We start from the raw sequence: 23535 nt of genomic DNA, 5'->3' as shown, positions 1-23535 counted from the left end.
ACCTTTTTGTTTAGTATTTCCTCTTATTTAGAAGAATTTATTTAACTTTATCTTATCCCTTTGGTTTTTAAAATAATATCAAATTTAAATTTTCAATTGTATAAAATAATATACCTAGCTAATATAATTTAACAATTCAACAATTACCTATATCTAGTCTAAAATAAAAAATTTTACTAGAAAATATTTTTTAAAAAATATACTGTAGTAAAAATAAAATATTAAAATATTATATAATATTGATGGAAGGATAATCATGACAGATGTACAGCAATTTTGATCATTGTGGATAAATTTTGTTTATAATTTATATCCCTCATTATGATTATATTTCTAATCAAATGATAACTCGTATAAAGATTTGTTCTTAAATCAGTGGCGTAGCCAGTGGGAGGGCTGAGGGGGCTGCAGAAAATTATTTTAATTTGAAAATTAAATTGTTTATTTAAATACGGCGCGTAGTATCATATACTCCTATTATGACGACCGTTTATGATGTACTTATCATAATAATCGAAAATTAGAATTCTATAATCACAAACGGGCCAAACAAAGTATCTGTACAATAATAAGTGGCATGTATACGTACAGTATTCAGATAATCGAAGTCTCTGTACAACCATCCAGGTAACACGTATAGGCATTTATCATAAAATCCATATATAATAATATTACTATATATACTATTATATTATGCCTATTTATGCGCATTCCGCGGATGTGAAATGGGAGAAATTTGTGGCATCGGATGCGGCTATTGAATTCATATACTAGATGTATACGCGATCCGTGCGATTTGTGGAAAGCCTGTGCGCCAGTGTCGTAGTCACTAGCCGGGCAGTTAGGTAGGTATAGTTGATACCTATATATATATATATATATATATTATACCTATAATATCATACTTGCGTGCATATAGAATATACGCACACCGCAAGATGTTCGCACTCCCTCCAGCGACTCCCTCGCAACCGGTCTCTCAGAAGCTTATAAAAGATTGTAATTAGAGGTTACCGTGCGTCTTATATTCAATGCCAATGCACAAACACAGTCAGACTGCACATTTTCACAATGCGATTCTCGTTCGATTTCGGGTAGTATAGTGTCGATATTTGATCATTTAGTTATATTGTTTTACGTGACTTCAACAACAATAATACGATATATAGCTTAAGTATTAAAAAGAAGTTGCAATATTTCGAAGATGCGCCGCACACGGTTTGCCTAGGACTACTATATTATATTGTATATGTTATACTAAAATAATAATTACTGTCCTAGAGTCAGTCGAATTGATCAACAGTTGTGGATTTATTTTTAAATTTCAACAATGAAAACGGATAACAAAGTGGTGAGTAAACCTATAAATATTAAATATATGTCTAGGTACAACTATTTATTTATTAAATCTACATATAATTAAGTACCTACATATTTATTTACTTTATTTTCGAGAATTTTTATTCAAATTATATCGTATTATAATATTAAAAATAAACTTTAAAGAATTTAATTTTACCAGTTTTTAGTTTTTAATTTTTATAATCATATTACTTATATATTTAACCAACAGATAGATTTACATACTTAAAATTGTTTTTATTTACGAGATGGAACTGAAATACATTTTTTTCTTGTTTTATTTCCATTATTTGTTTTTTACGAAAAATGTTTATTACTTATGTGGTTTTATTAATAATAATATTTTATTACATTAATTAATACAATTTTATACTATATAGGTAAAATTTAAAATAATATAAATTTCAGAACATAATATTTTTTTATAGAACATAGAACTGATTTATATATGATACGTATTATCTCCATAAATTCATACATATATATTGTATATCTTATCTATATAAAAATTAAATTTAATGGTTTATACTTACTCTCCCAAACTCCGTAGGTTCTAAAAGTTATATATTTGCATTTAAATTAAAATTATACAATTGTAATATTACATATTATAAAGGAATAGTTTATTTAAAAAAATATATAAATAAATAAATACCTAACTCGCAAAATATTGGTCCGCTAAATTGTAAATGTATATATATTAATTACGAGTAGAACTTTACTTTAATATTAAACACTCATTCGAAATTAGATTTTTATGTAAGTATTCAAATATTTGGAATAAGTAGTATTCATTATGGAGTATAAAATCAAAAATGTATGTTGTTGTATAAAACAGTAAAAAATTTGAAAATGTCAAAGATAAAAATTAAAGTTTTTCGAAATAACAAGTTAAAAGTGTAAACTTATATGTATATATCTTACTTCATATATACCTATTTAAATTTAAATTTTTTGATAACATTTTTACTAAAATAATATTAAAATATTTAAAATCGAAAAAAAGGTTAAGTGAAAAATATAGCTATAGATATACAACATAAACTAAAAAATAAGATATTTAAAATAATTTTTAAATTAAATCATACATTTTTTTTAAATATTATGTTCATTTTCATAAATTCTTAAATAAATTAAAAAATGAACATTTATTTTTATCATTAATTTTGTTTTTTTTTCAATACCTTGCATAATTGAAATATTTAGGTACACTATAACGAAAGTTATACGATATTTAATTTAAAAAATATGTATTTCTACATTTTTTTCAAATTACCTTCTAAGATTTATTTATAAATAAAATCCAAATATCTTCGTGATGATTTATAATTTGTGTGAACTTACTTTTTTATTTGATGATTCTAAAAATAACTTTTACACTTAAGTTTGATTAAGATTTTTTACCGATTTCAAACGTATGAAATTGCCAAAATTGATTTTTAAACGTAGTACAAATTGCGAACTTGTATCATTTGTTTTCAACTTAGTATTTAACTTATAGTGCAAAATATGTATTTATTCGATTCAATGGTATAGAAATCCCGAAGCACGCTAATTATTTATGTATTTACTTTAGCTTAAAGTTTACACTATCACCGTTATTTTGAGCTTTTAATATCCTTGAAATCTTATTACATAACACTACTGTACCAGTAATATAATTTAATGTATTGGTATCTATATTAATTTCTGTTATTAAAAAACTTATAATTACATCCTATACAATACTTGAATTATGTAATATTGGTTTAATAAATTTAAATAACTTACCTATGTAGCACAACTTAAACAAATAGCATAGCTAATATATAATAAATATAATTAATAAATTAATATGCCTGTATAAAACCAATATGTATTATTATTTATGAATTTTAGGTGCTGATTTTTCTTTCATTCCTAGCTGTTGCTCGTTGCACGTAAGTTAATCCAAATTTAATAAAATACACACAACTATCCGTTATTAATTCTAAAATAGTAATCGATTGAATTTAGAGAAAAAATAAATTAAGTCAGAAACCTATCCCCCAAATCCATATGACAGACGACATATTATTATAGTTAGTTTTGGCGTAACTTGGATTGAATTACTGTAATAGGAGTATCTAAACACTAAACAGTGGCACAATTAGAAAATTTTTTTTTTTTTTGGGGGGGGGGTTACATTATTACAATATATACAGAGTGTAACAGAACTATTTAACAAATATAGTAACATTTGTTATGGAATTTTGTCAAATAGTCTTATTACACCTTATATACTAAGATAAGTACATAGGTTATTATACTAGGTCTCGGAGAAATTTCGGGTGGGGTCACAACCCCTTAACCTCTCTGTTTGCGCTACTGGGGGTAAATAAAATTAGCTTTATTTTAGCTCTCGAATAATTTATTAGTAATACATTTATTTCTATAAACACTATTTATAAGTAGTTGTTAAAATTTTGTAAATTAATATAATTATATCCAGTTGCTACTATAAATTAAGGGCACAAGTTCGAGTGTACCCATACACCCTGTATGGGTACCCATGTACCCATATAAAACTATTTTAATGATCAATTAATATAACCAATTATTATTATATAAAACGTACACAGGAAGATAATAATGAAGCTCAAGTATAATTTTTTTTTTTTAAATTATATTATATACATAATATATCATAATATACCTGAATCATATACAAAAAATTAGAGTTTTAAACGATTCTTTGCTTCCATCCTATTATAAAAATACCCACTGCCTCAAACTAAATTATGCCTGTGATAGTTTTATGCTAGGTACTTACTAAAAAATTATGTATTTCATATTATCATATACCTATATTATTATCTGAAAACTACTGATCCCCTAACACTCTGTACGTTTCGATATTCGATATAATAATTATTATATTATAATATTGTTCATTACAGATTCTTAGCAAGTTGTAGGTATATCAACTATTTAGAACTCATTTCATAGATATTATTAGGGTTATTAGTTACATGTTATTAGTCCTTTAGGCGGGTATAATAATAAAAATGAATACAAATCCTTAAAATATAGAAAGACCGTACAAATAATACCGATACAAATAGCCTGCCCGGGACCGTATAGAAAAACCAGTTGTTTAACGGATATGCGCGTATCGGGATAACTTGCGACCGATGTGTACCCGAGGCGATCACTGCGAGGATAATAGGAACATACGAAAAGGAAGATGCACGTCCTCATTATTATAGGTAGTAGATACTTATGTATCATGTATTCCAACTATTTCCAACTATGTCTTCACGGTAAACGTTACATTTTGAAATTTTCATTTTTTTTTATTTTCTTTAATTACTTATTTTAAAAACGTGTTTGCTGCTTTAATCGATAATAATCATATTATCATAATAATATATACAAGCAACTGTTTCAAATAGTTTATAAATTATTTTCTACAAATAAAATTTTAATATGTTTAAATACAGTCGAAAGTTAACACTATACAATAAATTTAATATGCAATTATGATTTATCTAAAGAAAGTATTTCTTGTACAGTTATACTCAGTCGTGAGTAGACGAATTGATCTTTATAGCAATTAAAGAAAACTGCGAATAGTGAAAATGTATATATATTTTTATAAATGTGATACACTCAACACAGTAATACATATATTATATCGCGCGTACACAAAAACGTATTAAACGATTAACTTAAAATAATATTATGCATCGTGGGCTCATAATTTAATTTATTCAGTTTCAAATGGGCGCAGTACAGAATACATAAATTCTAAGTTTAATTGGAAGGGATGCAATATATTTTAGAAGTTATTTTAAAGTCTATTCGGTTGGGTTTCTCGCTGTAATTTGATCTAAATATATGATATCCTCTCACCCCCCTCCGCCCCCAAAAAATAATGCAACAATCAAAAACAATTATAATATGTACGTGTGTGATCTAATCGAAAGTTCGGTCTACAATGCGGGTATTAAAATATGCGAACCTTTAAACGTGTCACTTACATACATGCACTAATATTTTTAAATATCTGAACGCGAAATTAAACTTGAAAATGTGAGATACTTCTCATTCCAATATACTCTGATTGATAAACATGACCTGCGCGTAAATATGTTTAATTCGTAGACCGACTATTCGATCGAATTAGTTATACAATAATGCACTATCGTACCAATACGGCAATAATAGGTGTAGTAATGCGTTTGACAACAATATTATTGGCACGTTCGACAGGGACCTGGAACCATTGACGAGCAGTGACGAAGAAAACCGACTAGAGCCGACCGCGGGTGTCGGTAACAGTGACCCGCACCCGGAAACGGGCGCGGCCGAGTCGACCACGGCAGCGGCGGCCGTGGTCGACGGCCACCGGTCAGCCAGGCAGTTTTACCGACCGTCGGCGGCGTTCGCGTACCAGCCGTACCCGCAGCGCAGAGCGTACAACAAAAGTCCGGGCCAGTCGAAGAAGAGGCCCAGTAAGTTCAGGACGAAACCCGGTGGCGGGAGACGGGGGCTGAGGCCACGGCGCCGGCCGTCCGGGCCGCCGTTCATGTCCGGGCCACCGTCCATGCCCTCAGCGACCGGTTCACGGTACAGACGGTTACCCGCACCGGCACAGGTGTTACGCCCACAGCACGTCAACTACATCGACACGGCGGGCGGCGGGGCGGACTACGACGACGGTTTCGAGTCGGCGCCGCTACCCATGTCGTCGTTCGACTACGGCGATATGCGTGAATTTGACAACGAATCTGGCAATTACGTTTACGGGCCGCCGCTACAGGCCGCCGCCGCCGGTGGCAGATCGCGCAAACGTCCGGTCGCCGCCGTCGGTTACGCGGACGAAACACGTCCGACGGCGATCGTACATGTCCCGGTGCGCGTCGTCCGGCCCGTCGTACCGACGCCGCCGACCGCCGTAGACGTAGGAACGACAGCCGATCCGATGGAAAAGCTCAAGCAGTTGGTGCACGAGGCAATGGACGAGCACTTCGCCAGTCGGCACCAGGAACTGTACGGCGACGGTTTCGGCAAACAGCAGCAACAGCAGCAGAACATGCATCAAATGCAGCAGGTGTACAGCGCCAAGTACAAGCGGCAACCGTCCGCGGCCGCCGACAGGGAGAAATCGGTGCACCATAATCACCAGCAACAGCGGTCAGCCGACGCCGTCGGGCCGGCCTCAGCGTCCGTGACGCCGACACAGCCGCCGTCCGACAAAACGACGAAGGACGTGGACGTGGACGCCGATGGTTCGGACGACCGTCTGACGTTGGCCGAGATATCAGCGTACATGGGCGCCAAACCCGCCGAGACAGTACTGAGCGCCGGCGGTCACCGGTACGTGCTATCCGACGCACTGCAGCAGAGCTACCGGCACCAGCAGCAACAGCACCGACAGCTTGAACACCACCACCAGCAGCAGCAGTACGGCGGCGAAGACCATCAGCCGCAATACTTGCGTTACGTGTCGCCGTTCGAGGCGCTTTACGAGCTACCGGCCGCTCGTTGGACGTACAAGTAAATGGGTACAAATCGTTTAGCTCCTCAAAGACGTATAACTGTGTGGTAGATGTGCGTGGACGTAATCGTTGTGAATGTCATAGCCGATCCTCGCCGTTCATCAAAATATAAGTTATATTAATAATATACGTATTATCATAGAAGAGGAGCACAGCAAATAAACTGAAAACTTATCAAAATTAACACTGATACGTACTGTATTACGCCGTGTATATTCACGTTTTCATCCAATTATAAAGATCGAATATTAATTCTTTTATTCACCGAAATAGTTTAGTACGCTGCAATGACGTACGAAAATGGCGTTGAAGTCAAAACTTCAAAGATACCTAAGCAGTTCAGAAATAAAAACGATATTACTATATTACTCTAGACATTTAATAATTATATCACGTTATGAAAAAGAGTACTCAGCATACGCCTAAATCGTAGTTTAATTCTATGAGAAAGTAATTATTTTCCAACCATAGTTGTATTTGAGTTCACTCGATTGAACGTAAGTATCAAATATTAAGTAAATTAAATGAATATTTGTTTATTAAGATTCTATTAAAACTTCGTCCGTAAAATTCCGTCTATTGAATTTGTTTACCGTAGATATATTTTACATTCAAGTTTATTGAAAATTTGTTTTATTTATTTACGATTATAAATTTATATTATATTTTACGTTAGTTAAACTTTCATAATTATTAGTAGGTGTTATTCGGTCCGCGTTACGTTTACAATTTATAACGACTTGTTTATATATTATTATTATTTATTATTTATAAATTATTTTTTACGTACATAATGCATAAATATATGCGATATGTATTAACTATATTTTTGTGAAAATGTCTATATTATATTAAATTATGATATTATTATCTATTTCAACATCGTGACTTTCTTATTTGCCAATTGGTTCCGACATAAACGCATGTGAGTTAGTAACTGGTAAGTACGACTAGTACGATAATGAAAACAATATCGGATAATTCATCCACGAATCACTAACAAAATTACAGGCTTCCACACTCACATAATATAATACCTATCCAATCCGTTTGTAAATAGGTATGTAGGTATACGAGTCTCGTAGTTCACATGCATTTTTGTTCGAGTGGAATTTACGGTTTCGTAGACATTTATGTAAGCGGCATATTATTATTACTGGGATTCAGTACGTGTCTAATGTCTAGCTCATCCTATAGTTGTACAGTTAATTTTTTTTTATTCGATAGACACGCTACTACATAAATAATATTATGTTGTTGCGAATCATGAAAATAATAATGAAAATAAAAACGAAACAAAAGAGTCGTTGTTTTAAAGTTACAAATACCTAGGCTTAATATCACCATGCGTATGGACTTACATGTCTGACGTTTTAATTATGTAATAATAATTATTAACTATGTTATATAATATATTGTATATTTAGCGTTAATATTGAAGCATTATATATTTGTAATTTAATAAAGAATAATGTTTTACACTTAAGCATTGACTTTTTCATTATGACCGATACGGTCAATATAACTTAATATATGATGTGTAAAAAGTGTGTATTTCCTGTCATAATAATAATGTAAATTAAATAAGCACTTAGAACTATAGTAAAATTAATGGTTACGAAAACGTGGAAAATAAATTATAATGATTAATGGGAAACCAAGTTTAAAACGGTTCGACACTCCATATTATTATTATAATATAATTACACACGCTGTGATGCCCAAAGAAAATTTATTAAAGGTAATTTAACTCTAAAAGTATACAGTACATTTAAATTATTGGGAATTTATTATTTCTAGTGTACTTAATCTGTGTAGTATTTAAAATTTAATATGTTAACTGTAAGTATAAATACCTATTTGTATTTATCAAACTAATAAGAAACAAAAAAGTAAAAATTAATAAAATTAATAGCATATTTTTATATTTATATAAATTGTTATGAAATAATTACAAATAATTTTCTATTAAGTATTTGCAATAATATACATATTATGTATATATTTATATATATATATTAAATCATACAACCATTAATTTAAAACTATTACTATTATTAAATTAAATTAAATTGAAATTAAAAATAATCGTTTGAATTTTATGATTATAATAATACCGATTACAATTTCGTAGTAGGTAGGTTTTATCGTTAAGGCGAATTTTAAATTAAAGTAAATTTCATTATAATACTATGAAATTTACTGATGTTAAAAAATATATACTGTATGTTTATATTCTAGTTAATAACTTCAATTTAAAGGACTCGTTAAAAAATAACATACTATACCGTATATACCCTATTTACAAAAAAAAAAAAAAAAATAGCGTAGAAAAAATTATTTATCGTCATTCTCTGAGCTTCGGGTATAAAAGAAAGTCTGTACCGTTGATGAATTATTTAGATGTTGCTTAATGGTTTATGAATTGTTTCAGTAAAATTTAAAAAACATATTTGGTACCTACTTTTATTTCCAGCAGAATAAACTCAATAACCGATACGGCTGAACCTAAAATAACCTACCTACCCACCTACACATAGATACCTGTTATTGTTATTCGTCATAAGAAAATCGACATACAATTTGAAAATATGGTCAATAATAGACATTCAATTTCAATATATTATTATAAGTGAGACACAAAAGGATAAAAAAAAAAATTATTGTTATATAAAATATATATTAGCGTTTCGTGAATAAACGATTGAGACATTTTCTAACGTAGGTATATATTTCATGTATTATTATAACACATATACAGTAAACTATTTAATATTAGTCAATTTTTTCACCGAGCCACAGGTGCATAACAAATTGAAGTTAAACGCCGCTGCAGTGTGAAATGTGTATAAAACATTTTATATTAGTATATAATAAAGTAACCAATTACTGCAACAATTAATCTGTGGAACGACCCAATCACATATTTTGCATTTATTTTATTTGACGTACGGCCGTGAACATTAGCACCACATTAAATACTGTCGAGCGTGTCTAGAAACTGAAAATCTACGTCGAGTTTCACATTAATCGCACGCACCATACACATCAATGTACATACATATTGATTCATTATGCATGCTCCCCTTCTTATTTTTCGCCTAATAATATTAATTAAACAATTTATGATTTGTGTAATGATTAAATTAACCTAAAACAGATATACTTAAAAATCATATTTTCAAATACTTAGTTTTTTTTATTCCATTTAAGAAGCGTCCAGTACTTCTGTGACGATGTCTTTTTCAAAAGAGTATCGCTCAGTAAACCTATCCAAAAGCAAAATATTACTATAGACTTTAGACTCGTGTAGTTGTGTACACTTGAAATATTGCAGTAACATATTTTAGACGACATACCTACGTTATTTATCTGGTTAGAGTACTATTCTACCTAACCACCAGCGTTGAAAAGTATTTCAGGTACAAAAATACGTCCAAGATAGTATATAAAATACTTTCCAAACGCTTATTTACGAAATTATTTGAATGTCAAATGTCAAGTAGGTATACTTTAAAATAATACTGTGCGTTTGGATGTCGTATAATAATATTATAAATAATGGGTTTTGTCCACTGTTTCGACTTTAACTGTACTCAATAGATCGCTGATACGATACTACGGTTATAGATAGGTACTCGATAACGCCATATAATCTTCAGCTGCGTGTTCACTACCTACTATAATAATTTAAGTATTTAACTATTAAGTAGACATACGCGAATACCGTCTAGGCGGGTAACTACACCGATAACGATTATATGTCAGATCTTAGGACCCCGGTTGGGTTTCGAGATTCTTATAATAATGAGATTTTGGCTTTATCCGCATCATATTATATCGTAGGCCGTACAAACGTAAATCACGTTGTGCAATTAATTCGAATTGATAGAAAAATCCAAATATCTTTAGAAAGTTGTGGTGTGAGTGTGTAACTGTATAAAAAGTATTATACACATATACTACATTTCATAGAGATTTCATTATACGTAGTTACCTACGCGTTGTGCATTTGCATATTTGCGTTCATCGTGGCCGTCCGCCGATGCTGCTTTCGTTGTCGTAGAAATGTGTACAACACAAAATTGATTTTACGAAAATGAGTACAAATATTTTTCGGAGATAAATTGAAATAATACACACGCAATATAATTTCATGTTTACGACTTAATTAAAACTTTTATTATTCATATTTTATGACATGATTGTGGTTCTATTTTTTAAATGTACCTAATTTTTAACATCATATTTTATATTGAATCCAATCAGTGTCAGATAGACGATGGTAGATACCTACAACGTTAGATAGGTACTTATTGATTGTATTTCATATATCCAATATTTATGGTGATTTGTAAATAGGTATATTCGTATATTATGAGTAGTAGAAACTTGAAGTGTTTGTAAAAATATTTTTATATAGTTTTTTATGTATTAATACAATTATTTGTTTTATAGAACTTATTTTCGTTCAAGTAAATTCATGCGGTCGTAAAATAACAATTATTACTGTGTTAGTCATAAATCATAATGTTTGTTTTCTGTAAAGAGAGAATTTGTAATTCATGACATAAATAAAAGATATATCTTGTATCGTGTGTATCGCACTATATATATATATGTATATAGTCTGCTATACACACACATATATATATTAATACGAACTAATATGGTATGTATGTCTTATAGATAGTCCACGTGAGTAGGTACATTAAAATAATATAACTATTTTAGGTAAATACATAAAAGAAATCTTTCGAAAACATAGTATTCTATACGGAGGAAAAATTTTAATTCTAAATGTTCAAGTCTAGCTAACGATTAAGATAAATACAATGGTGACGGATAAAATCAACTCAAACTCGTACATGCACATTATTGTTGGAAAATAATATAATATATTAATTGAGTGATGTTTTGACAGCAAAAAAAAAAAAAACTACAACAGTACATCGCATGATAACAGTCGAGACAAGTTTGCTCGCTTGCAAATTTGAATAATAAATAAATCTAATATTATTTATAATGTTTTTAAAGTAAACACGTGTGAATAACATTAATTGACATTTTAATAAGTGTACGACGCGTATAAAATATATACTTGCGTGAAGTTTCCACCCCCCCTCACTTTGTCTTATTGATGTCAAAACCTTCATCAATATTTTGGAACTATTTGAAACCTCACACTTTTCCCGGAAAAAAAATTTTTGGTTGAGTTTTGGGCAATTTCACGTATGTAATAAATATTATGCAAAGTCCGTTGGATTCGGAAAACGCATGTCGTGTACAACGAACATTGAGCACGTCACGTCATACCTATTCTAATGTAGAAACACTGTCATCGTTGGCCGACTGCTGGATGCTTAAAATATTATACCAAACTATACGATTTAAATCGGTGCCGTCTTGTCCGACGCGTCTCTCGCTGGAGGAGTTTCCGGTGTAGTATAATGTAATTATCTTATCATTTGATTTGGGCGTAACGTATATGCATATATAATGTGAGTATGTATAATAATACAGCTATAATTTTTCAAAACTACTTTGTAATTGACTACTTCTATGAGTATGATAGTGGCATAATTACATGGAGGGATATTATACGATGATGCGTGTCATAACCCCCAAAACCCACGTGACCTTTTCTAAGTTAAGTGTAAACGATGTAATTTTTTTTTTTTAAATTAATAACAAAAAATAAAAATACGTATGAATCGTTATTATTGTGTAGGTAATTGTCTGGACAATGTTTGTTTTCCGCATATCTGAACGTTTTTCTATCATCATGGCCCACGGCACTCCAGAAATATAATTAAAAACATTTTGCATTGTCTATTAGTGTCATATTCACATACGATTTTCCGTTTTATATAAATAAATAAACACAAAAAATCGACTGACACTAGACTAGGGAAAATACATCATAATGTTATATTATTTTATTATTATATCTATTTAATAATAATAAACAGTATGTTTAATTACTTGTCTCTTTCTAATGTGTGCCATCGTCGTGTACGCATATATATACAAAAAATTATTTATCCGGTCACTTAGTACCTCATCAATTTATCAATATGGCAGTATATAATTTGTTAGTTCTCAATTATTTTAATATACATAGTTAAAATAATGATAATTCGATTTTTATGAATTAAATCGGATAAAAACATTTTCATATACGAAGTTTATACCTAAAAATCAAACGAAAATGATATATTTACCATAAAAATAGGTAGCGCAAATTGTATACTAACCATAAGTCCGTAAAATATAGAAAAAACATAATAATTAGCACACTGATATTCAAAAATATTTTTTTTCGCGATTGGTCATTCAAGTTTCTAACACTGTTCATTGTCTATAATAAACGTTTTACAAACTTTAGATATTTTTAAATGTATCAATTTTTTTTATAAATTATTTTATAATAAAGTTAATATATTCATACATTTTTAACAGTTATTTGTACGTAGTTTTAATTTTTATATTTCTACAACTAAGTTTCGAGAAATAAATAGTAGATCATATACAACACCGTTATATTAAAGGTTGGCCGTGGTACAAAATATATTTCCAAATTTTCTGGTTTATTTTCTCGATTGAGAATATTATTATAAAGCCAAAAATATACATTATACATAATTTTATTGCGTCATGAAATTAGTAGTTTTTTGTCTTATCTGTAACCTTATAATTAATAAAATTGAAAATATTGATTTTTAAAAACATATTTTATTGTATAAAGTATAATAAGATGTTTTCATAACTCTGTGTTACGAGTTAAGAATAGTTTATTCGGACAATCTAAATATAGGGAATCTTATGGCAAACAAATTTATGGAAGAAAACTACACAACCAAGATATTAAAGAAGAATAAAATATTATATTATTATAATAATACATCATTTCGTAAAATAAAGTTATACAACGACAAACGACGCATAATGCAATACTACGTTATAAAACAAAATAAAATCAAAAACAGTAACAAAAACAAATAATTTACACGTAAAAAAAACTACAACAAAACTATAACGATCTCATAAGACTTGGTAACGGTGTTGAAGGTTATATCAAAACTGTAAACTGTACGTCTGGCTGTAGGCGTTGTTGCTGTTGCTTCCGCCGCCGCCGCCGCCGCCGCCACCGTCTGAGGGTTCGTCGGCCGAAGGTTCCTTGAACGACTCGTCCGCCTCCTCCTCGTCCTGCTCCTGGGCGGCGGAAAAGTCATGGGATCCTAAGTCACCTGACGTGTCCATTGCTAGTCTATAACCCTCGCCGAACCGGTAACCGACGTCTTCCAGTAACAACTCACCGCCCACGTCCTCGTCGTCCGTTTGCGCATCAAATTCGTCCTCAGCATTTGCCGCGGCCACCGCACGCCCGTGTCCGATCACCTTGTTGTACTGCGTCACCGACTGCACACACATAAAAACACAGTACCGACAAATTGTTTTTTTTTTTTTTTAAATCTCCTCCGCTGTGACCTCAGAGTATAAAATATATTTTAGCCCCAATGTAGCATACTAATTGACATGTGAATATTAATTAAAAACTTAAACTTTTAATATAAAAGTTATAATCAGAAGTGATCATGTATTATTTGTTATTTTTATAGTGATATTATTATCGCGTGCCGTAAGCTAATCACCTTAATTTAAATGTATTAGCTACTTACTTACATAATTTATTTATGTAACATCGTTACTTAAATAGAAAAAACGGTTAACTCATTTATGTAATTTGATTTGACAAAAACCCGTAGTAAAGTCATTAATTTTACTACCTATAAATCAGTCATTAACATGTAGTACGTACATTCGTTAAAATTGCAGTTTGTTCTGCAGTATTTTCAATTGTAACCAATGATGTTAAACGGTTGATCTGTGATTCGATTTTAATGATCACATCGTAACGTACAAGACATATTTTTACAAGCATAAAAATATAACATTTTAACAAAGCGTTTAAAATATTATTACGATTGTTATTTGTAATTATTTGTTACAGGAAATTAGACGTACTACAGATTTCTTTTTATATAAATGCAATTTATTGAAACAAATTGAGATTTTATAGTTTTGAAGAGAATAATTGACTTCGTAATAATGTACACACATTGTATCAAAATTCACCATATCATAAAATAATATAATAGTTCATAGTTATTGTTCATTCTACTCATATTATGGGAATATTTTTTTTTTTAATAACATGTTTATTGACTATCATTGTTCAGAGTTTTCTTTGAGTTCACATTTTGTCAGTCAAAAGTTAACAATAATTATATTTTAAATTATATTTATTTGCTTAGGCGTTTATTTCTATATATACATTAATAATGTCACATTGTTATAGGAACATTTAAAGTTGAATTTATCCACCATGATGTTATTGTTCGTCAGACTTATTGATTTTGAATAATATATTTTTATAGTCAACTTATTCTAATATTATTATTTATTTTTTTACTATTATTTATTCAGCATTCTACTAGGTACACTGGTTATCGGATATTCATGAACGCTAATATCATGTTTAAAATATATTTATAATCATTGTAAAATGTTTAAAAAAAACTGAAAGAATTAATCACACAGCGATATTGTCAATAGGCTTTGTATTTTTCTCAAGAATCTTTCGTCACTAGTAGATACTGAGTATTCATTATTTCACTGCCTGCAGGAAGAATTTTACTTAATTTACTGTACATAACAAAAAAATGGGTTAAGAATATGTTGAATTTTTATAAAATGTTTTTTAATTATATTTACATTTACCTAGGTATATAATTATTGTCCGTACGTATAACTTACTGTAAAACATTTGAACGTGAATTTCAAATTTTTGTTGGAACACTATTATGTTAAAATAGGTACGTATGCCGGACTTCATAAATAACCACTAGATATTTAATGAATTAATAATATTAACAGTGAGCTAATGATCCCTTAAGTATGACTTAGTTTGTTCATTTAATTTTAGTGATCCACAAAAGTCATCGATTTTATATGGAACCTGCGGAAATAATATTTTAAAATGTGTATTCCGAGTGTTGTACACGCATAGACTCTATCTAACACATCCTTAGTATAAATAACAACATGCAGCTATTTTTCTAACGACCCGAGCAATCATTTCGCACAGGTACAAGCATGTATTATATTATACAGTGATGCAAGAGATAGATTCGTGCAGATTTGCAAAAATTGGTCGTGTCGGAATGCGTATTTGAAATTGTATTTACGGAAAATCACACACACGTGATTTGTGGGCTTTCTTAAAAATTACACTATTGGATTCTCAAACATCGTGTCCAAGTCGACCATTTGCCCCGTTCGGACGCGTACAGTAAACGCGTTTGTTATTAGGTATAAGTACTGTGAGCGTCTGGGATAATAACACAACAAAAACAACAACAAATTGGTTGTAAAAAATTTTACTGTATGAAACAAAAAAATAGCCAGCTAGCAATATTGTACAGTATGCAGTGTATATTATAACACGTAAACGTACAGAGATTTATTATTATGTCATCGGCTTATTTGGATCTATGCTCTATATTGTACGGTACAAGATCTATATTTTTTATGCGGTCTCTTCTGTCACGGATTATGCGATATCTGAAAGCTGTGCGTAGAGTGGCTTGGAAAACGTTTGGTAAACGAATTTGGCGTACGCTGAAAGAAAAACAAAATTAACTAAACAACCGCAAGTACTACAGAAAAATAACTAACCTTTCGGTTTAAATTAATTTATTGCGTACGGCCAGTAACGTTCTGTATTTTAGTGCGATTTTTATAGGATTGTATTATTATAATAATAATATACAATTCACCAGTAAACATATTTTATTATACCATCAATTGCGCACGCAAGAAATAAGAGTTATAAAGTTCAAGAATGTTGTATATGACGTATTATGTGTATATATTAAAAAAAAAAAAATCTGATATGAATAATGAGTAGTGCATATATACAAACGACAAAACATAAAGATCGGTCGTAATTATTAAGATTTGTTTAACTCTACGGCCATGAGGAAAACGAATTCATAGTATGTTTTACATTTAATATGCTTTACGAGTGCCTGCCTAACCAAAACTATATTATTTTATACATATAGGTAGATACATACATATATTATTTAATGTTTATCTTAGAAATTAGACATTTATATTGCATACCTATATATTGTTTCTGAGAGTATTATAATACACGAAAAACGAGTCTTTAAATAGTCGTTAAAATTATAATAATACTGTGCTTGTGCAGTGTATGTATCTATATTGTATTTGTGGGTGCGTGTGTCTAGTAAAATTGAAGACTTAAAATGTATTTATAGTAGATTGCATATTATTTAATATACCTATATTATAATATATCATCATAGCTGAAAATATACCCGAATAATATTTTGAATGGGTTATTGTTGTTATTAATACTGTTGTATGTCATCGTTCATCATAACATAGTTATAAATTTATCATAAAGATACGCGTTAAGCTAAAAAAGGCATTGAGTGATATATTTTGAAAAAAATCTATGTATCAACAGACAACAGTCGCTACCTTGAATATAAGTTACAATGAATTTCCAAAACTTATTAAAAACTAATAATCGAAAATTTAGGTATGGCCGTAGTATTTATAATATAGGTATACGAATCCAAAAGTATAATAAGAAAGATTGTACAATCGAATTTTAGTTGTATTCTTCTTCAATATATAGGAAAAAGAGTCGATGCCTTTTAACAGAACACCCTCGAGTTTTTGTGTTTTCCGCTCTAAATTTATGTGAGTGTGAAGTTGTGAAAATCCTAACTATAAGAAGCAAACGCGTCAACTGTTTTTTGACAGTTTATACGAGGTGATTCATTTAAAATAAGGCACTCATTATTTCAAACACTATTGTTTTTATAAATAATTATTTTGTACAAATTTAAGTCGTTCAAAACAACATTTTTAGACAAAAATTATATTTTTACATATTTTTTTTTTAGTATTCATCGTCATTGTTTTTAATTTATTACTCTTTTGAATGATAAAATACGTTGTTTTTATATAATTCAATATGCATTTATCAAAGTAGTCTAAGAAATATTCTGCTCTGGAATAAGAAATTAAAAATGCATATCCTCACTAAAAAAGTAAGAACAAAAATGAAAAGTTTTTAAATAATAACGAGTGTCTCACGTTTAATGTATCATCTCGGTAGTGTAAGTGATTAACACGTCCACTTGCCCCGTGACAGCAGTGACGAGTGTGTCTGTATAATTTATCTCAAACAAATGGGTAACTCACCTTGAAATTAGCAGTGACTGGCTGTTGTTTTTCGCTGGTCTGCAGTTTGGCCACGTTGTTGACCAAATCGATGTCCACGTGCTTGATGACGTTCGGTTCTTGATGATCGGGCACCCGTAAGTGTATCACGTTGTACGCGGGCGGCGATGCACTACGGCCACCGCCGCTCTCGTCGTCGTCGTACTCCGCATACTGCTGCTGCTGATGCTGCTGATGGTGCTGATGCTGCTGATGCTGCTGATGCTGCAACTGTTGATGTTCTAACTGCTGCTGTTGGACGACCGCGCTGTGCTGCACGTACTGTTGGATCTCCGCGGGCATGAACGATCCCAGGCCACGCGGCTTGGACGACGGCACGAACTGTACGCGACCACCGGACGCGGGCCTACGTCCGCCGGCCTGCAGCACGCCGCTGCTGCCACCCGCGGTGCCGTGCTGTTGCACTAGATAGTCTCCGGCATGCAGCAGCTGCTGTTGGTGCTGCAAGTGCAGCTGGTGCGCGGCATTGTGCAGCAGTGGATGGTGGCCGCGGTTGTGGTGGTCGAGCTGCGAATGTCGCGGTGGCTGATGCACCTCCTTGTGCCCGTGCCCGACGACGCCCACTTTTCCGAAGTGCTTGTGGCCCATGTACCCGAGATGCTTGTGCTGGTGGCCGTACGATCCAGTGTGCTTGTGACTGTGCGCGGATTTGCCCACGTGCCCGTGCTCGTGCGCCACCTTGCCGCTGTGCTTGTGGTCGTGCACCACTTTGCCAGAGTGTATCAGCGGTATGCCCTTACCGGCTAGCTTGTACGTGTGCACGTGATTCACATGCTGCGGCACTTCTTTGGGCACCACGATGATGATCCTGTGGTGTCTGTACGAAACGACAAAACGTCCGATTATTGTACGATAAATACGTTACGCTATTGTTACGAACGATCTTTTTTATGGGCCTTTTTTTAATGCATAACTGTTGTTATAGAAAACAATTAAAATACGATACGATTATCTAAGTTTGACTAAATTCTTCAATTGGTCATAATTGGCATTAAAAAATAAAAATATATTTAAATTATATGAAACCATTTAATTATATTAGTTTACTAGAATTAGATTTGCTAATTATTCAATTATTGGTAATTTATAAAAAAAATACAAACAAACAAATTAAATTGTTTAAAATATAAGTATTTTTGAATCCGAGATACATTGTACTAAATTACTAGTTATAACTACGTACTACAATATTATATTATTAGTGAGATGATCCATTAATTTCACCGTGCTAAAACAGTAAAACTAATATCTCGTTCTGTTATAATTTTTTAAAACACGTGATCCACAAATGTATAATCAAATTTTTTTATCCAAAGGATTAATGAGGCGCAAACGACAATGATTATATACCCCGTGATCCATGACGGTGTTAACAATAGTTTCGTTCTAATGCTCAAACATCGTACTAAATACAATAAAGGAAACTTTAACGCACGCCTTCAATGTTTCGTACTGAAATAACGGAATAATAATTTATTTTTACTGATTGAACTATAGTATTTCCTAGTATTAATGTGTTTATAAGTTTTATGGCTTAAACGTGTAATTAAATTAACTAAGGACCAAGATGGGTTACTCGTTTGAAACATTTTATCATACAAATAAAATTCAACTACAGTATGTATAATTATATTATATTACATTATCATACCGAACACGATCGTTGAAAATACTTTACTATTTCGTTCGGTCTCAAATAATTGCAAAATGATAATAATAATAATAAAAGTATAATAATATTATTTAATCATAAATAATACTTTCACTCTTGTCTCGAAAAAATATTTATGAAAAAAATATGTAAATGTTCGACTTACTCGTGATCTTCGGCCGCGGCGATTTCGTCTTGATATTCGTCGGAATTTGGTGTTACTTGACGTGGTGTCGTGTCTTCCGAACTGCACACCGTCACCGTGAAGAGACAACCAATCAATAAACTATGCCAAAATTGTTCCTAACACGCAATAACATCGATTAAAAAAATATAATTGTTTTAATTGAAATGTATTGTTTTATAAATTAAAATAAACACGCCTATAAGATGACGAGTGACGATTTATTTAAATTGTTAAATTGCTGGACAATTTAAGCCGGCATATTGTAAACATTATAATTATAGATTTAGTTAATAGATTCATGTTATTGCTGAATGTCACAATAGTGGGTAAGTGCGATACAGATTTAACGGAAACGGCGAGGCGGCATGTAATTGGATGTAATTATTATATGAAACTAAAAAAATGTTCTCCGACAAAACGTTTGGATCTAGGAAATGTCCGTCGTAAATAATAATATCGGTCGATAATTTGATACCAAAATAAATACGTTCCATAACGATAATAATATTGTGTAATATAATATGTACATTTAAGTAATTCCTACGAGGAAACTATCGTAACAATTGGCTGTAAACTACATCGAAATAATACACCACATAAATTCGTGAAATCATATCGATGTACATACATCGAATTATTATAATTTTAATATTAAAACAATAACGTAACTGCTGACGATCCGAAACAAAATGTGGTGGCCATACCATGTGCACGTTTTGTGAAAAAAAAATCAAAAAAAAAAAAAACCCCAACGAATATTTTTCGATTTCTAAATGATGTTATAATCGGACCGCCTCGAGAGTTGAAGGGAAAAACTATAGGCCTTATATATATTATATATAGGCATTACTATAGACACACGTGACAGGTACTCCATGCACGTTCACCCTGGATCCGATTTCGACACATTTCTCATGACGATTGAAGAAAAAAACTGACCGTGGATAATCAACAAAGTGATAATAGGTCCAGCGTTCCGGTACCTAACCAAACCCCTCGGAAAAATAATATAAGTTCGTAAACCAAATTCAACGGTAACATCGAATGTGTGTAAACACTGCTGATGCAGGACCTGCAATAATTTCATAACAAGTTTATTTTATTTTTATAGTTTGAAATTAAATCGAGAAGACTGCAACAGTTATCATATTGAATACTATAACTCGACAGTATTTCGACTAATAACAACGTGAAACAATCGTAATTCTTTGGTCATACCTATGATGTATTTAGAACAATTACACATATTTTTCCGAAAATATTTTTTTAAGAAGTTTGTATGTAATCCGTCCTCCACCTTTACCTAAAAATTAGTATTAACTTTTGGATGTTAACACGTCTATGTCTATGTTATACTTTATCCAAATATGAATGGCTGTTGGTATTTTGGTATCTTATGGTGGCCTACCTTTGTGATGTTTAATATTACAAATAAGAAAACGACTACCTATTGAAACATTTGAAACAATAACATAGTAACAGATATAAAATAAAAACGAATACGATTATTATAAATACTAAGATGTAAAATTATTTAAGGATAAAAGGTATACATATAGGTTATCGGAAATTTACTTTACCATATAGCAAGCCATTCGGGACTTTATTTGCAAAGTTACTCTACACGATCAACTAACGTGTTTAACACGAGTAGATCAGCTATCGATGCATAATCAATGACATACGACAAGCTAGACGTCTAAATAAATTATGAATTTAGAGCTGCAGGACAATAGATTTTTTTAATTCTAATCGAAATTAAATACAAATAGTGATTTATAAAAATCATTACAATCTACAATCAGCGTTTAAATATTTGGAATCCTTACCCAAAATAATTATTCATTTATGTAATTATGTATCGCGTGTTGTATTAGCTTCCTAACTTCTCTAAAAAATTTAAAATGAAATAGTGAATTACAATAATAGCGCAGGTAACAAAGTATAAAATGCATTTTTTTCTCGCTGATCGTATAATACGATAATGATTAGTAATATTGATAGGATCGATTCATTAACTCATAAATAAATATACTTTGATGAATATTAATAATTATATCATTTATGCAAATCATTTGCCTACGACTTTTATAAAAATTGAAATTTACATGTTATGTATATCGTGTACCCGCGTGTCAGGTACATAATAGTATATTATTAATTACTATAGTTAATTTAACCTGCGTACCTCCAATAGGTAAGAGAATATATAATATCCATATTATTATAATACTCATACAGTCACGCAGACACGCAGTACATTGAAATACCGTGTGTCTAGAAACTAGAAAGTATTGAAATCTTAAATCTGCGGTGTAGGTAACGTATGACGATATAATGTTCAACGATCTAATAGATAACCGTGACACTATTAACCTCAACTACCGAAGTATGCATACATAAAAGGCGATTTCTCGCACCAGACCTGCAGATTCGATCGTTCCGCCGATGACCGATCGTCCAACCAGCAATAATCAAATAATAATATTACATAATTCACGTTTTGTACACGGTAAGGTCGCCGGAGTAATCGTCTGATCCGGCGCGTTATACGCGAAAATCACGGTTCCGATATTATAATTATTTTTGTGTAAATTATGAAAGTTATAATTGTGGCGTAGACACGTATATTGTACCAATCATAAAGATGTATCACTCGTAATTTTAAAATAATGGTACCTACAAAATTGTGAGTTTCGTCCGGGGGAATTTCACCCTGTGAACCTACTGTATTATGTGTTTGATAAATAATTTATATATTTAATACATAATATAATATTAAAATTATACTTGTATACTTTACCATTGTATGCGTTCGTATCAACTATGATGCATATACGACGAAGTGGTCTTCAAACTATTATTTACTATACTATTTACAGTGCAATTTTACTTGCGTATATATATGGTAAGCTATAAATACGTTATTGAAAATACACTTCGTCTTGCGGTGACGCACAGGGTGCGTACGGCATTATAACGGAAAACCCGATGAAAATCTCGATGACAACAACAAAAAAAAAAAAATCACCACCGAATCGTTGTATTAAACGGTTACACACAACGAGTATCACGATATAATGGATATTAATATATTATAATGTTCTGTACTATTCTTCGCGTGTTTGGGTCCGGCCGAACGGGTAGAATACATGTGACCCGAAGTAGCCGGCGTTTTCACTTTTAATCGCGATGGTGGTTTTCGCTATTAGCGCAAGTCGGCGGGGGAAACGCGCACGCCACCAGCGGGAGTTTTCCCGCAAAACCGTCTTGGAAAAACGGTTGCGCAAACACCGCGGAAAATCGTAACCACTGCCACGGCAGCGCATTGTTGATCGCTGCAACGTATTATGATATATACACGCGTGTATCACGTGTACAAAGTATAGCGGAAAATGACAGGAGGCAGGGACCGGGGTGTTCACCCAAATTCACATTAGATGACATCGGGTTTGTATCTTATTGCA

At 31.7% G+C, this 23535-nt stretch overlaps 2 protein-coding genes across 2 annotated transcripts; one reads left to right on the top strand and one right to left on the bottom strand.

Moving 5' to 3' along the window:
- The first annotated feature begins 919 nt into the window (after positions 1-919).
- LOC113549285 lies at positions 920-8320 on the top strand. Its single transcript, XM_026950512.2, has 4 exons — positions 920-1218; positions 1282-1351; positions 3241-3281; positions 5596-8320. Exons 2-4 carry the CDS (start codon positions 1331-1333, stop codon positions 6884-6886), a joined length of 1353 nt encoding a protein of 450 aa, XP_026806313.1. The 5' UTR covers positions 920-1218; positions 1282-1330; the 3' UTR covers positions 6887-8320.
- A 5502-nt stretch (positions 8321-13822) lies between these two features.
- On the bottom strand, positions 13823-23203 carry LOC113547815 (homeobox protein B-H1-like). Its single transcript, XM_026948333.1, has 4 exons — positions 22872-23203; positions 20048-20184; positions 18192-19047; positions 13823-14306 (listed from the first exon to the last, which is right to left on the bottom strand). Exons 1-4 carry the CDS (start codon positions 22872-22874, stop codon positions 13962-13964), a joined length of 1341 nt encoding a protein of 446 aa, XP_026804134.1. The 5' UTR covers positions 22875-23203; the 3' UTR covers positions 13823-13961.
- Between the last annotated feature and the right edge of the window lie 332 nt (positions 23204-23535).

This window comes from Rhopalosiphum maidis, chromosome 4, assembly GCF_003676215.2.
Source record: "Rhopalosiphum maidis isolate BTI-1 chromosome 4, ASM367621v3, whole genome shotgun sequence".
Taxonomy (NCBI): Eukaryota; Metazoa; Arthropoda; class Insecta; order Hemiptera; family Aphididae; genus Rhopalosiphum; species Rhopalosiphum maidis.
The sequence above is the reverse complement of the archived record's forward strand: the minus strand, read 5'-3'. Positions and strand labels throughout refer to the sequence as shown.